The sequence below is a fragment of the Acipenser ruthenus genome, chromosome 3 (genome assembly GCF_902713425.1).
Source record: "Acipenser ruthenus chromosome 3, fAciRut3.2 maternal haplotype, whole genome shotgun sequence".
NCBI classification, from domain to species: Eukaryota; Metazoa; Chordata; class Actinopteri; order Acipenseriformes; family Acipenseridae; genus Acipenser; species Acipenser ruthenus.
In genome coordinates, this window is record NC_081191.1 from 70,142,200 (window position 1) to 70,157,213 (window position 15,014).

Below are 15,014 nucleotides of genomic sequence, written 5' to 3' on the forward strand. Positions count from 1 at the left end.
TTATTAGCATTGTGCATGAAACCTGGTTAGGTGCTGTGAATTACTGTTGGTTTTATGTGAAATAGCAAATATTTTTCAGCTGAGATTTAGAGATTGTTTGTTTATATATGCAAAGACTAATTAGCTTTGTTTTTGGAATTGCTGTTTTCCCTTATCGGTGTACTTGTGATAGTAAGCACACACACAAATTTAATAAATACATTTGAAAAAAAAAATGTATGCCGACCATTGGCCAAAACAGACATTTATAGCACACGCATAACACCATTTCTGCCTCTTCTCTTTTTCTAGTCTGACTTGAAATGTGTTCAAGATGCAAAAGGGGGATCATTTTACAGAGACCATTGCCCTGTGCTTGGTGAGTAGTATTAGTGCATTTGGTGTAACACAGAAGTATTTCAATCGATGTATTTTGTTTTTTTGGGGGAGAAAAATTGTCTGCCCCAGTGTGCTGGTAAAAAACCAAAACAATCAATTCCTGTTTTTGTATGTCTTCATTTTGAGGTTTCATATTCATAAATTGGGAGCAGCGATTGCCTTGTCAATAATTGCCAAGTAAAAACAGAAGTATATATCTTGATCTATACAATGAACCCAGTACCCTGTAAACAAAGCAAATAAACACTCTTTTGTAGATTAATATGTGTATTATTTATTTAAGGCATCAATTATGCAATGGTTTTCTTTGCATTGCATCTTTTTGCTACAAAATACATTTCAAGCAGTGTTTATTTGAATATTCAAACATGGGTCTGAGACCTTGAAAGAAGACTTTGTCAAATTGTTTCACTGGAACTGTGTATTTCCTTTTGTCTTATTCTAAACTACCACTATGAAAAAGTTTGACCTTCATTTTCAAACATTTATCATATTTTTTTTATTGAAGAGTTCAAACAAATAATTGAGTGTAATTTATTTTAGTTTCTTTGTTTAATATTGCCACTAGATGTCAGTGTAACATATTGCAGTTTTGTATTGTTACTACCGGTCGATTGATTGAAGTAGAATGGGGGGGTGCCAGATCTGGAAAGGCACTGATTTGTGTGTTAGTCCCACAATTTGGCTTTACACACAATGTGGGTGTAGTACTTTAGTGGGTAAACCACCCCACCTGCTAAAATGGCGTTGTGGTATTGATTTAACCCCCCCCTAGTACCCACCCAATCACTGCTTGCCCTTTTCAGCATCAACATTCTCACAGTTCTATTTTGTTCCCATTCTCAGGTGAACAGAATGGGAACCGGAACCCTGGGGGCCTGCAGATTGGCGACCTGGTGAACATTGACCTAGATTTAGAAATTGTGCAATCTCTGCAGCACGGGCATGGCGGGTGGACTGATGGGATGTTTGAGACCTTGACCACCACGGGCACAGTCTGTGGCATTGACGAAGATCACGACATTGTGGTTCAGTACCCCAGTGGAAATAGGTATATAGGGAAAATCAAGCATGCACCTGTGTATGTTCGAAGTGGGATTGAAGACGTAGGCCAGGGTAGGAGGTCTGGAACCACCTATTCTTCCTTAAACACCTAGATATTGTTTACATGGCATTCAAAAGACACATATCTTTTATCACATTTTTACTTCCTTCTGGTCCTTTTAATATAACCATTCACAAAGGAACAGATCACATCACTACGTCCCCTTTTTATAACGTCACCCATGACCCCTTGGTCAACGAGTGCATCCGCTTGTCCAATCCGCGGATGCCACGCCATTTCCCGTCCAGGTCATTGAGTTTGTGTACTGTAGCTTTGCCCCCTTTCTAGATGGCCGACTTCCACCTAACCCTGGGAATAAACTGTCATGCCATTTAGTCCAGAGTATTCTGTTCCCTTTATGCAGATTTTCTGAGTGGTTTTGTTGACGAATCAACAGTTTTCTGTAGCACAAACTGCACTCACTAATCAACAATATATTTGACCCACACTCCCCTTCTCTTCAAAGCCACACAGCCACTTTGTTAGAAGATTTGTAGAATAAGATCAAAGGGCAACACAGAAATGTTTTAAGGTGGTTTAACAAACTCATCTTTATATAAAAAAAACAAAACCACCGAAGCAATTTCAAATATTTGTTCATTCATGACAAGTATTGGCACCTTTACATTAAAATGGAATGGAACTAATTAAAAACGATATATTCATTGATTGAAAACCATTACACAGTAACAAAGCCACATTATAAAGTCAGGAGCCAGAAAAAGAGGCAATTATTTCCAAAATATGGGCATAGATGGGCACAGATTCCACCAACAAGATGTAAGAATTACTAACTTCTGAAAGCCATAATAAAAGCAAAAGGAAGACACAAGAAATACTAAAGCAGGGGTGCCAATACTTTTGTCATGAACAAATATTGGAAAGTGTTAAACTACCAGAAATTGTATATTTTGGTCTTTGTCATTAATTGGTGGCTCATGTTCACTAAATGCTTGTATTTTAAAATGTTTTCTTGAATTATCTTATATTAAGTGTAGGGTGCCAATACTTGTGTCTGCAGCTGTATGTTTAATGGTTCACAAAAAATCAACAAAGGCAACATTGTATTTGTTCAGTCCTTTTATTTATTGGGCCCAGGAACTGGGAAGGCCTGCTTGTTGACCAGCATTTTTTTGTGCCTTTGCTACAGGTGGACATTCAACCCTGCTGTGCTGACGAAGGCAAATGTGGTTCGGAGTGGAGATGCGACTGCAGGTGCAGAAGGGGGTGCCTGCCAGTTCCTTGTGGGAGACCTGGTTCAGATCTGCTATGACATTGAGCGAATCAAGCTTCTCCAGAGAGGACATGGCGAGTGGGCAGAAGCTATGTTGCCAGTAAGTTTAGCACCTGACCCCTAAATAGAGACTGCTCAAATTCCAGGCTTGTTCACTTTTTGATTTCATTCAGTTTTGCTTTGAATTCTGTGCTAACTCTAAATTACAGTCCTAAAGTGGAATGAGCTGGTAGTGTAATCCCCACGCCCTTGCTGAAGGACTTGTCAGTTGCCTGTGTGTGCCATTTGTGATGTAATGAGAAACTGGGCTGAGACCCATCATAACTCATTTCAGATGGCTCTCAGCTAGTACCATATTCTAATAAATTCCTATCACGAGTAACCTCGGCTGCAGTCCAACATGGGCTAGGTAAATGGATTCAAATCCCATTACTGATCCTCTGTGCCACCAGTTCTCCATCTTAATTAAGACATTCTGGCTTTAATTTATTGATTGCCTTTTAGTTTTATAGAAGCATTGCGGAAACAGTTTTCCTTTTGAGATCAAAAAAAAAAAAAAGCGTTTAGATCTGGGATGTCTTCCTGTTTTGGCCTTTTATAAAAGGTTTGTGCTAAAATTAAACAATGTCTACTATTTAATGTTGGCTGACATTTCCTGTGGAAATAGATGCTTTCAGATTTATTTGCGCAAGCCTTTTCTCTATTTGACATTGTTTTGCATGCAAAACACATTGGCAGTAAATTTGTTCTACGCTTCAGAAATGATAAATCAGATTGCAGACATAATTATGCCTGTCATTGTACTTGTTTGAAAAGTATAATTCTTCTTATTTTTTTAAAGGGATTACATGAAAGCCCGGATTTGTGTGTGGCATCTTTAGTTTAAACCAGTATGTAAGAAGCTCAAAATCTCTCTTACCAAGTTTGCTGTTTTTTATTGCAGACTTTGGGGAAGGTTGGTAGAGTCCAACAGATCTATTCCGACAGCGACCTGAAGGTGGAGGTTTGCGGGACATCCTGGACATATAATCCTGCAGCTGTTACCAAGGTGGCCCCAGCAGGCTCTGCTGTGACCAATGCATCTGGAGGTGTGTGTGTTTGTTTTATTTATATAGTATTTATTTTGCCAGCTAAATCTGAAGCTAACATGCAAATGAGCCCCCGCCCATTGAAGCCTTTGATTTGGCATTGTATGCTGCAGAGCTGCCCTTACACTCCGAGAGCCAATCCCTCTGCTTCCCTGCCTCCTCTGCACACAATGCCAAAAAAAAAAATACACATTTCTAAACTTAAGAATGTGTTTGTTAACATTTATGTATTTAGCTAAATCTGGACATTTTTTGGTAAAATCTAGGAAAAAACACCTGTTAAAATATTGGTGCTTTTTTATTTTTTACACTTGGCGCCCCATACATGGAAACCACAATTTCGTCTCTGTTCACTGCAGTTTCACTGCCACCCGCCACTTCAACCATCATTTAAGTAAGAACTTGGACTAATTAGCTGTCATTTATGTATTTATTTAAAATGTTATATCTTTACAAAAAAAAAAAAAGCTCATAGGTATTAAAATTAAGCAGTCTTATATATCAGAGTGATTTGCATATGACATTTTCAAGGTGATTTATTGCAGCATTTCAATCTTTTGCCATAGAACGTTTGTCTCAGCTTTTAAAGAAGCTCTTTGAAACACAAGAATCTGGAGATATTAATGAAGAACTCGTAAAAGCAGCTGCCAACGGGGATCTCGCCAAAGTTGAAGACTTGCTAAAGCGCCCTGATGTGGATGTGAGTTATTTTTCTTTTTGTCTGTTGTGCTAGTCCAGTGACAGTAGATAACCTGTGTTTATGTTATCTGCGTCTAACATTTGTTTGTTGTAAATTTAATTTAATATGATTTAGCTGTACATTGTTAATGATATATGTATTTTGGATGGATAGAGATAGATAATTTTTTGAAATTTCTCAAACAAATTATAGGTAAAATCTCTTGTAGCAAAAGTTCTGCTTTTGTGGATGAGGAAAAAGTTACAAGAAATAGATGTCTACAATTTATTTCAGCAATTTTTTTGCAAACCCCCAAAAATGGTAATTCAAAAGTATTCATACCCTGAAAATGAAAATAAAATGAATATCTAGTTGAGGCACCTTTAGCAATAATAACCTCTTTTAAACGATTAGGATATTTGTCAATGAGCTTTTGGCATGATTCTTTAGTGATTTTTGACCATTCTTCAACGCAAAATTGTTCCAGTTCATTCAAATTCCGTGGACTTAGTGCACAGCCTTCTTCCACTCATACCAACGATTCTCAATCGGATTTAGATCGGGACTTTGACTTGGCCATTCCAGAACCTTGATTTTATTCTTCTTTAACCATTCTGAAGTAGATTTTGATGTGTGCTTTGGATCGTTGTCGTGTTGGAACATCCAGTTGCGCTTTAAACCAAGTTTTGTAGCGGAGGGTTTCGGATGATTGACCAGTATCTTTTAGTATGCTATGGAATTCATTTTACCATGTATTGGAACTAGATTTCCTGTGCCATTAGAGGAAAAACTGCCCCATATAAGGATATTTCCACCTCCATGCTTGACAGTAGGTATGGTGTTCTTTTCTTTGCACGCCTCACCAGACTTTCTGCAAACATAATGACTATCAGCATGACCAAATGCTCTTTTTTTTTTTTTTTTTTTTTTTGGTTTCATCACTACACAAAACCTTTGATCAGAACTCATATCCATCATTCAAATGCTGTTTTGCAAACTTCAAGTGATTGTCCTTTGTGACATTTTCCTAAGAGTGTCTTTGTCGTTTTCCTTGGCCTGTGACCATTTAGACCTTCACCATGCAATACTCGACTGATGGTTGAATTGGAAACCCCAGTCCCACTTGCAGCCAATTCACTTTGAATATCTTTGGCAGTCAGTCTCGGATTGTTATTAACCTTCCTCACAATTCTTCTACTTGTTCTTGGTGAAAGAACCTTCTTTCTTCCAGACCGAGGGAGCGTTGTGACAGTACCATGAGTCTTGTACTTCTTGTTAATAGAAACAATAGTTGAAATTGGGATACTCAAATGCTTGGAAATCTTCTTGTATCCTTCTCCAGCTTTATGACAATAAATCATTTTCTGCCTGAGGACTTCAGATAGCTCTTTACTTTTTCCGATATTGACTCATTGGTAATGACAGTAATCATCCTATGCTTAACCCTTTTATACTCTCTAAGAATGTTTACCTACAATCCAGTATTTTCTAGAATTAGGTTCTGCATTATCATATTGAAAATTCTAGCACCTTGTAGACAATACTTTCAAGGGTATGAATACTTTTGAATTAGCATTTTTGGAGTTTTGCAAAAAAATTGCTGAAATAAATAATTGTAGACATCTGTTTCTTGTAACTTTTTTTTTTTTCCTCATGCACAAAAGCAAAACTTTTGCTACAGAAGATTTTTCCTATAATTCTTTTTTTTCGAGACATTTCTAGAAGTTATAAATTTCCATTGGGGTATGTAAACTTTTGACTATTAGTATTATATATATATATATATATATATATATATATATATATATATATATATATATATATATATATATATATATAAAAATTAAATGTGATCATTATTGCTGCTCATGAGAGGTTCTGGATTGGTAACACTGTGGGCCTGAAGTCCAGAAAAGTAATAGAGCAAGCACTGGCAATGTGTGTCTCGGCATTAACGTTAGAGTGTGCCCCTGGAGTGACCATCCTGTCAGCGTCTGTGTGTGCCAAGTTGCCTATTGCCAGCTGTGCCGATTTGGAATGGAATAGTGAAGTTGAGACCACAAGCTGGATGGATGAAAGCCATTGGCACACCGTTTTATATATTAAAAAAAAAAAGTGGTATTTAAAATTTTAGTTTTGGTTAGTGCTAAAAGGTTTATGAAAAATGCCAGAACTCTATTATTCAAACATTTGTAAAGTACTGAATTTAGTGAAGCACAGTATCAGACGACACAAGTGGTATCAGTTGCTAATCCAGTGGTCTAGTGGTCTAGCTAATCTTCATATCCAGCGGACCTTGGGGCACACAGATCAAGACCTCCTCCGGTTGTAAATGGTACATGTTTTATGGGATTGGAAGTGAGAGCTTAACAAAGACATACAGTGCTTTTGTGGTAATGTCATTTAATATGTTCATTAGAAAGCATCATTGTTTGATAATATTGATCAAAAGTGATGTGGTCATTTGTCATCCGTGTTACAGGTTCAAAATCTCTGTTCAACAAACCACTTTTAGGTAGCAGTCTTGTTTTAAATCCAGTGTATTTCCATATCCCCTTGGGTCACATACTAATATTTGAAATAAAATTGATAAAAGTATCAAAGTGCAACATTTCAGTTTTGTCTGTATTCAGTCAAATTTAAACCACTAAATGAAAATATGGATCAGTTGTACCATCCTTCTTTTTATATTATTTTAATAATTTTACTAGCTACCAGCTACTTTGTGAAACTGGCACCAAGTCTTACGATGCTGTCATATAAAGCCTTAGACAGTTTACTGTACACTTCTTTTTTTTTTTTTTCTTTTTACTACTGGAAAGCTCACTGAAAGGAATAATTCTTTACAAGTGTGATTTGTGGCAGAGATCAAACATATGGAAGTGTTATCGCAATGAAGATTGACACAATACAGGGATTCATTATGGTTCAAACAGCATAATATGTTTCCTTACAAAGCCATTCAATGATGGGAGGGGAGACAGGGAGACAAGCTTACGTTCTGTATAAGCTTGCTATTTATATGCAGACTTTCACTTGTGGAAACAGTTGGGTTATTAATAATGACAAATACCACGGTGCATGTTCTGACTTGCTTCAAACTGTTGCCTAAAGGGTTTGGGTTTTCCCAGTTATTTTATAGTAGCACTCAAAGTAACTTTTTAAAAGACCCCATTTCCAAAAAACAATAAAGTATGAGGTCTGTACTGTTTTCTTTGTATCTGGGCCAGATCACAAGGAAATAAAATACAGTATGTGCACGTCAAATGTATTGTTTCCAGCCCTCACTGAAAGGACTTTAGTGGGTCCCGGCAGTTCTTATAAGCCACTTGCATCACCATCCATCATCACTGACCCCTTGTTCCCCGCGCTCCACTGTACTGAGGACAAAATGACAAAGAGCAAACGTGGTTAATATGGGACGGTGGAGGTGTATCGACAAGAGATGGTCAAACAGGCGTTCTTTAGTATAGCAGCCCACACTACTTTGACCTTGCATCCCTAACCCGGACACACCATGGGAATATAGCATTTAATTAGATCACCTAACTCCTCTAACTATGCTCACCGTGGTTTAATGATACAACTTGTAAGATGAAATATGAGGGTCTTAAACTAGAACCGAGATGGCGGGAATCTAAACTGCATGTTCATTACATCTCATGGAAGGGCCACTTGGTTAAATATAGGAAGGTTCTGGCATTGGCTAGATCATCATATTATTCTAATTTAATTGAAAGAAATAAAAATAATCATAGATTTCTTTTTGCTACCCTAGATAATTACCCTAGATTAATTAATCCTTCCCCTAATAGTCCTACCCTTGACATTGGCTCCTCTCACAGCTGCAGTGACTTCTTACACTGCTTTAAAAATAAAATACTACACATCAGAAATGAGATTCCACAGACACCTTCTATTAGGAGGACTCCAGCACAATTTTACCCACTACACCTATTTAGGCTACTGTGGGGGCTTTTTCTTTGCTTGCCTTACAGGAACTGACAGAGCTAGTTCGACATATGAGAGCTACTACATGCTCTCTTAATCTACTCCTAAAAAACTATTAAAAGATGTTCTTGGTGTTATTAATACCCACATGTTAAAAATTATAAATGGTTCACTTTCCTCTGGTGTAGTTCCCGCAGCACTTAAGGTAGCTGTGGTGAAACCTATGCTTAAGAAACACAATTTGGTCCCTAAAGTCCTCAATAACTATAGGCCAATCTCCAACTTATCATTCTTAGATAAGGTTCTAGAGAGAGTTGTTGCAATTCAATTACAACAATTAATGGTATATTCAAGAAGCTTCAGTCTGGTTTTCGTGCTGCACAATGCACCGAGACGGCCCTTGTCAGAGTTGATCTGCTGATAAGCTGTCACTCGGGCTTTCAATCAGTATTAATTCTTCTTGGTCTAAGTGCTGCCTTTGATACTGTAGACCATTCCATCCTACTGAATCGTCTTGAAAACACAGTAGGACTGTCTGGCCTTGTCCTATCCTGGTTCAAATCTTATTTTTCTGATAGGTTTCAGTTTGTCTCTCTTGGGGAGGTAAAATCAGCATTATCGGAAGTTGTCTGTGGTGTTCCACGTGGCTCCATTCTGGGTCCCTTGTTGTTTTCATTATATATGCTGCCGTTGGGTGACATTCACAGACACGGAGTGAACTTCCATTGCTATGCTGATGATGCCCAGCTATATTTGTCCCTAAAGACAGGAATTTCTTCTGCCTGGGTGTTATTAGCTACTTGCCTTACAGACATCAAGCATTGGATGTCACATAATTTTCTAATGTTGAATTCAGATAAAACAGAGGTTATGCTAGTGGGCTCACAGAAACAACTAAAAGGAAATGTAGTATTCCATGAGCTTGACCCTTTCAGTCTCTCATCAAAACATCAGAAATTAAGAGTTTGGGGGGTCATCTTTTGATCCTGATCTCTCATTTGAGACTCATATTAGGGAAGTTACTGAAGTATCTTTTTACCGTTTGAGAAATGTAGCCAAACTTAGACCAATTATTTCTGGATTTGATCCTCAGAGGCTAATGCATGCCTTTGTTTCATCTAGAATTGATTATTTTAATGCACTTTTTTTCTGGTGTCCCAAAACGTGTGGTGTCCCGCTTGCAGATTATTCAGAATACCGCCGCTAGAATTCTGACTAAAACCAGGAAAAGTGAAAATATTATCCCTGTTTTGGCCTCTTTACACTGGCTCCCTGTGCAGTATAGAACTGATTTTAAGATTTTGCTGTTAACTTACAAGGCCCTGAATAGATTAGCACCTAGTTATTTGCAGGAGTTACTGACCCTGTATCTTCCAAACCGCACTCTGAGATCACAGGATGCGGGACTGCTGGTTATTCCTAGGGTCAACAAAAGCAACACGGGAGGTAGGGCTATTTCTTGTAGTGCTCCTCAATTATGGAATGCTCTGCCTTCGTTTGTCAAGGAAGATGGGACCGTTACAGTTTGAGTCAAGACTAAAAACACACTTTTATAAAATGGCTTTCTTATTTTGGTGGGCTTTAATGTAACTTTAAAATGGCTGCTTTTGTATTATTATGTGTATACTGTTATTTAAATATGTTGTTTTAAATGGTCTGACTGGCAGTTGTATGTGTGACATGCTATACAAATGTATTTTGTTTTTTTTTGCTATGTACTGTACAGTGCTTTGATACTTTTGTATAAAAAACGCTATATAAATGCAATAAATAAAATAAAATACTAAAATTGACTTTGCCATACTGCTGACTTAACACAGTTGCATAAATTTAATGGCTTGAATACTTCAGATGTTAACAACTATGCATTTATCTGACCATAGCACTCTACTGCATGTTTAATGGAAGTACTTCCATGTGTTTTAAATAACAGGATCCCACCAGACCCAAATTATTTTATTATGTACAGCATATAACTTAAGTGTAAGATTCAGTTGGGATCTTATTACCTCTAACACAGAGTGTGGGCTTGTAGAGTAAAGTGGTAGGAATAATTGGATTCACCAGAATGAAAAAATAAATAATCTGGAAAACAAATGAGATTGACTGACAGCATCATAAAGTTAAAAATAATTTTACTAATTTCCTCTAAGAATAATACATGCTTCATTTATCAGCCACCAATAAAGAAACAGCCAGGGTTAAAACATGAATTATACTCCCTAGACACATTGAACAACATGTACTGTACAATTTAATGTAAGCCCTATATCAGACTTTAAAAAAAAAAAAAAGTTTTGAAACTGCATATCTCTTTATCCCAGCTGCGTAAAAAGAGCACAAACTTCTGTTTAAGCTTTAAAGAGTAAGTAGTGGGGTTCTGAAAAATATAGTTACATCACGTATTGCTACAGCCTTTTAATGAAATAAAGTACAGTGCATTTCTTTTCATTGTTAACATCTGACAACATTTTACACTTATAACTTTAGTCTGTTTCAAAGCTCCTTTTAAAATGTCCGCTCTAGTGCACTGATAGTGTAAGGATTATTGCCCACGTCAAACAGGTAACAGCAATGGTTTTGTGTTTTTTTATTTATTTATTTTATTTAATCACTCTTCCTGCAGTGATTTTATAGGATAGATCTCAAACCCCAGTGCACTAGAGCGGACATTTTGAAATGAGCTTGGAAACAGTCTTTAAAGTTATAAGTGTAAACAGTTGTCAAGATGTTAACAATGAAAAGAAAAATTACAGGTACGTTATTTAAACAGTTGTAGCAACGTGTAATGTTATATTTTCCGGAACCCCGCTACTTGCTCCTTAAGGGATGGAGCATCTAAGGGGGGGAAATTGACTGCTAAAGCACCATCACTTTTTTTCTTTGTTCAAACGTAAAATTTATATTTGACAAAACCAAAGAAAATGCTTTAAAAGTACCTAATTAAATGGAAGTTGTTGGAGACTGCGTCTCGGGGCCTTTCATAGTTAGGCTGCTGGTTTCATTCCCAGGCAATGCTGGGAAAGTGATTTCTCTCTGGTTGCTCTCAATAGGCCCTATAGTATGTGAAGCCAGTTCTTCTTGTCCTAGTTCATAGTGGACAGGTGTCTGGCAAAACTGGTGGTTGGCTTTAATTGGCATCTTGTTGATAAGGAGGGATAGTTGAATGGGCATGCTGGTCCCTGTTTAGTGTAGTGAAGTGCTTTTTATAAATAATGATCGTCTATTGTCTGTTCCTATCGTAGGCACTACAGAGTTCTAAAACATACATAGAAATATAAGGATTTTTTGTACTTAAGTTGGATGGGGAAGAAAAGTATGGGTTCTATTTATTATATCTATTCTATTATGGTCAACTTCCAATAAGTATTAATTTGCTAATTTTTGTTTATTTTCCCTCGCAGGTATTTTTCCCTGAAGAAGGCTTGTTAGCAGAAAATGTTGATTTCTTGCCTTTTGTTCTCTGTTTTTTGCAGCATGTTTTCTTATTTTGTTTTTATTATTTGGACCTGTTTTCCTTGTGCCAGTTAATCAAAGCTGGCTATGTGCCCCCTGCTTTTCAGAAGAATAATTGCATGCAGCAGGAGGTGGATAGACCAAGAAATGCTGGCAAAGTGATGCCCCATTAATTCCCTAGAGAGGAATTCATATTCCTTCAAGTTTCACATCCTTTAAGTCTAACCTATGTGTTTCTTACTGATGATGTGTTTTAGGTGAACGGACAGTGTGCTGGGCACACAGCTATGCAGGCAGCCAGTCAAAATGGACATGTGGACGTGTTAAAATTATTGCTCAAACACAGCGTTGACTTAGAAGCAGAGGTATGTTCAGCTGTTTAAAAGCTAACCGGGACATTTCATTCCGTTCAGCGTTTGTAACCCTGTTTTTTAATGAAGCTTAGCTCCCCATTACCCTTTTAAGGTTTGGAATATGCTGTATGTGCTGTAAAACAAGAGATTAGGCTAGTATATTTTAATGTTCTGTTTTGTATTGCATCATAAGGGAATTACAAGTTACAGTTAAATATTTGAATTCAAAGCGATTGTTTGGATTTAAAACTATGCAGTTGGTTTACTATAAAAAATAAACAAAACCAACATGAATGAAGTGTTTTTATATGCACAGTACATTCCTAGTGACAGGCATCATGTCGGCTGTGCTCTGAAAAGCGTTTTATATTCATTTTATTAAAGAGAATCACTGTTCATGGACCCACAGAGTTATCTCAAGGGTTAACTGTATATTACAAAGATTATATTATTATTGGTTTTATAGTGCTTGTTATTTAGAGGAATCAACTATATGTATTACATTTGGTTAATATAAAGCTACAGTGTTTAATCTTAAATGTATTTTAGTATTGGTAAGCTTATTCAAAGATTTGCAATAAATGTGGTGTTCTTGCTAGCTCACTGAGCTCAAATTGCAGTAATCCTAGGTGCTCAGCCAATTTCACTGCAAGCAAAAAAAAAAAAATAATAAAATAAAAAAAAAATATATATATATATACAGATGTGCTCAAATTTGTTGGTACCCCTCCACAAAAAATGAAGAATGCACAATTTTCTCTGAAATAACTTGAAACTGACAAAAGTAATTGGCATCCACCATTGTTTATTCCATATTTAATAGAAATCAGACTTTGCTTTTGATTTTTTCTTCAACATAATATTGTAAATAAGAAAACAAATGAAAATGGCATGGACAAAAATGATGGGGCCGCTAACCTAATATTTTGTTGCACAACCTTTAGAGACAATCACTGCAATCAAACGTTTTCTGTAGCTCTCAGTGAGACTTCTGCACCTGTTAACAGGTAGTTTGGCCCACTCTTCCTGAGCAAACTGCTCCAGCTGTCTCAGGTTTGATGGGTGCCTTCTCCAGACTGCAAGTTTCAGCTCTTTCCATAGATGTTCGATATGATTCAGATCAGGACTCATAGAAGGCCACTTCAGAATAGTCCAATGTTTTGTTCTTATCCATTCTTGGGTGCTTTTAGCTGTGTGTTTTGGGTCATTATCCTGTTGGAGGACACATGACCTGCGACTGAGACAGAGCTTTCTGACACTGGGCAGTACGTTTTGCTCCAGAATGCCTTGATAGTCTTGAGATTTCATTGTGCCCTGCACATATTCAAGGCACCCTGTGCCAGGCGCAGCAAAGCAGCCCCAAAACATAACCGAGCCTCCTCCATGTTTCACTGTAGGTATGGTGTTCTTTTCTTTGAAAGCATCATTTTTTCGTCTGTGAACATAGAGCTGATGTGACTTGCCAAAAAGCTCCAGTTTTGACTCATCTGTCCAAAGGACATTCTCCCAGAAGGATTGTGGCTTGTCAATATGCATTTTAGCAAATTCCAGTCTGGCTTTTTTATGTTTTTCTTTCAAAAGTGGAGTCCTCCTGGGTGGTCTTCCATGGAGCCCACTTTCGCTCAAAAAGCGACGGATGGTGCGATCAGAAACTGACGTACCTTCACCTTGGAGTTCAGCTTGTATCTCTTTGGCAGTTATCCTTGGTTCTTTTTCTACCATTCGCATTATCCTTCTGTTCACTCTGGGGTCGATTTTCCTCTTGCGGCCGTGCCCAGGGAGGTTGGCTACAGTTCCATGGACCTTAAACTTCTTAATAATATTTGCAACAGGAACATCAAGCTGCTTGGAGATGGTCTTGTAGCCTTGGCCTTTACCATGCTTGTCTATTATTTTCTTTCTGATCTCCTCAGACAACTCTCTCCTTTGCTTTCTCTGGTCCATATTCAGTGTGGTGCACACAATGATACCAAACAGCACAGTGACTACTTTTCTCCATTTAAATAGGCTGAATGACTGATTACAAGATTGGAGACATGTGTGATACTAATTAAAGAAACTAATTTAGTTTGAAATATCACTATAATCCAATTATTTATTACCTTTTCTAAGGGGTACCAACAAATGTGTCCAGGCCATTTTACAATATCTTTGTAGAATAAGCAATAATTCATCTCTTTTCACAGCTTCTTTGCTTTATTCTATGACATACCAAAGGCATGCAAGTATACATGATAAAATAGCTTTTAATTTCATCACTTTTCAGGAGGAATGAAGCATTATTTCAATGAGCTGTAAGGGTACCAACAAATTTGAGCACGTGTATATATATATATATATATATATATATATATATATATATATATATATATATATATATATATATATATAGATTTGAATATATAGGAATTGGAATGTCTTAACTAAACTATCCTAGGTGACCACCTAATCTCACAATGTAATACACATTTTTAGTGACTTTTTAAATTATTAATGTGTCATTTTTACATTTTTGTATATACAGGTATGCACATTTGTGTATATGAATTCCTATCTAGTAGAAATTGGCAACTTCAGCTTTAGATCAGACTAAAGCAAATGACAAAAAAAGCAACTTTTGGTATTTTTGGCATGTTCTTGTTTGAATACTTGTTGAAGTTGAAGACATTGCTCATGTACAAACGCATTTGCTTATAGAACCCATAATTTAGGTATGTATTAGAATTTTATATTTTCAAATTTTATATGTCAAGCACCTCCTAGGAATATT

The 15,014-nt window shown here is 36.9% G+C and overlaps 1 protein-coding gene across 2 annotated transcripts in view; it reads left to right on the forward strand.

The window, feature by feature from the left end:
• LOC117394387 (E3 ubiquitin-protein ligase mib1) overlaps window positions 1-15,014 on the forward strand; it is a 111,507-nt gene that overhangs the window by 21,511 nt on the left and 74,982 nt on the right. For both annotated transcript variants that reach the window (XM_059015724.1, XM_059015731.1), the window contains exons 5-10: window positions 292-358; window positions 1,225-1,429; window positions 2,634-2,817; window positions 3,661-3,805; window positions 4,372-4,505; window positions 12,149-12,256. In XM_059015724.1, coding sequence (XP_058871707.1) covers window positions 292-358; window positions 1,225-1,429; window positions 2,634-2,817; window positions 3,661-3,805; window positions 4,372-4,505; window positions 12,149-12,256 — 843 coding nt within the window. The remainder of the gene's footprint in view (window positions 1-291; window positions 359-1,224; window positions 1,430-2,633; window positions 2,818-3,660; window positions 3,806-4,371; window positions 4,506-12,148; window positions 12,257-15,014) is intronic.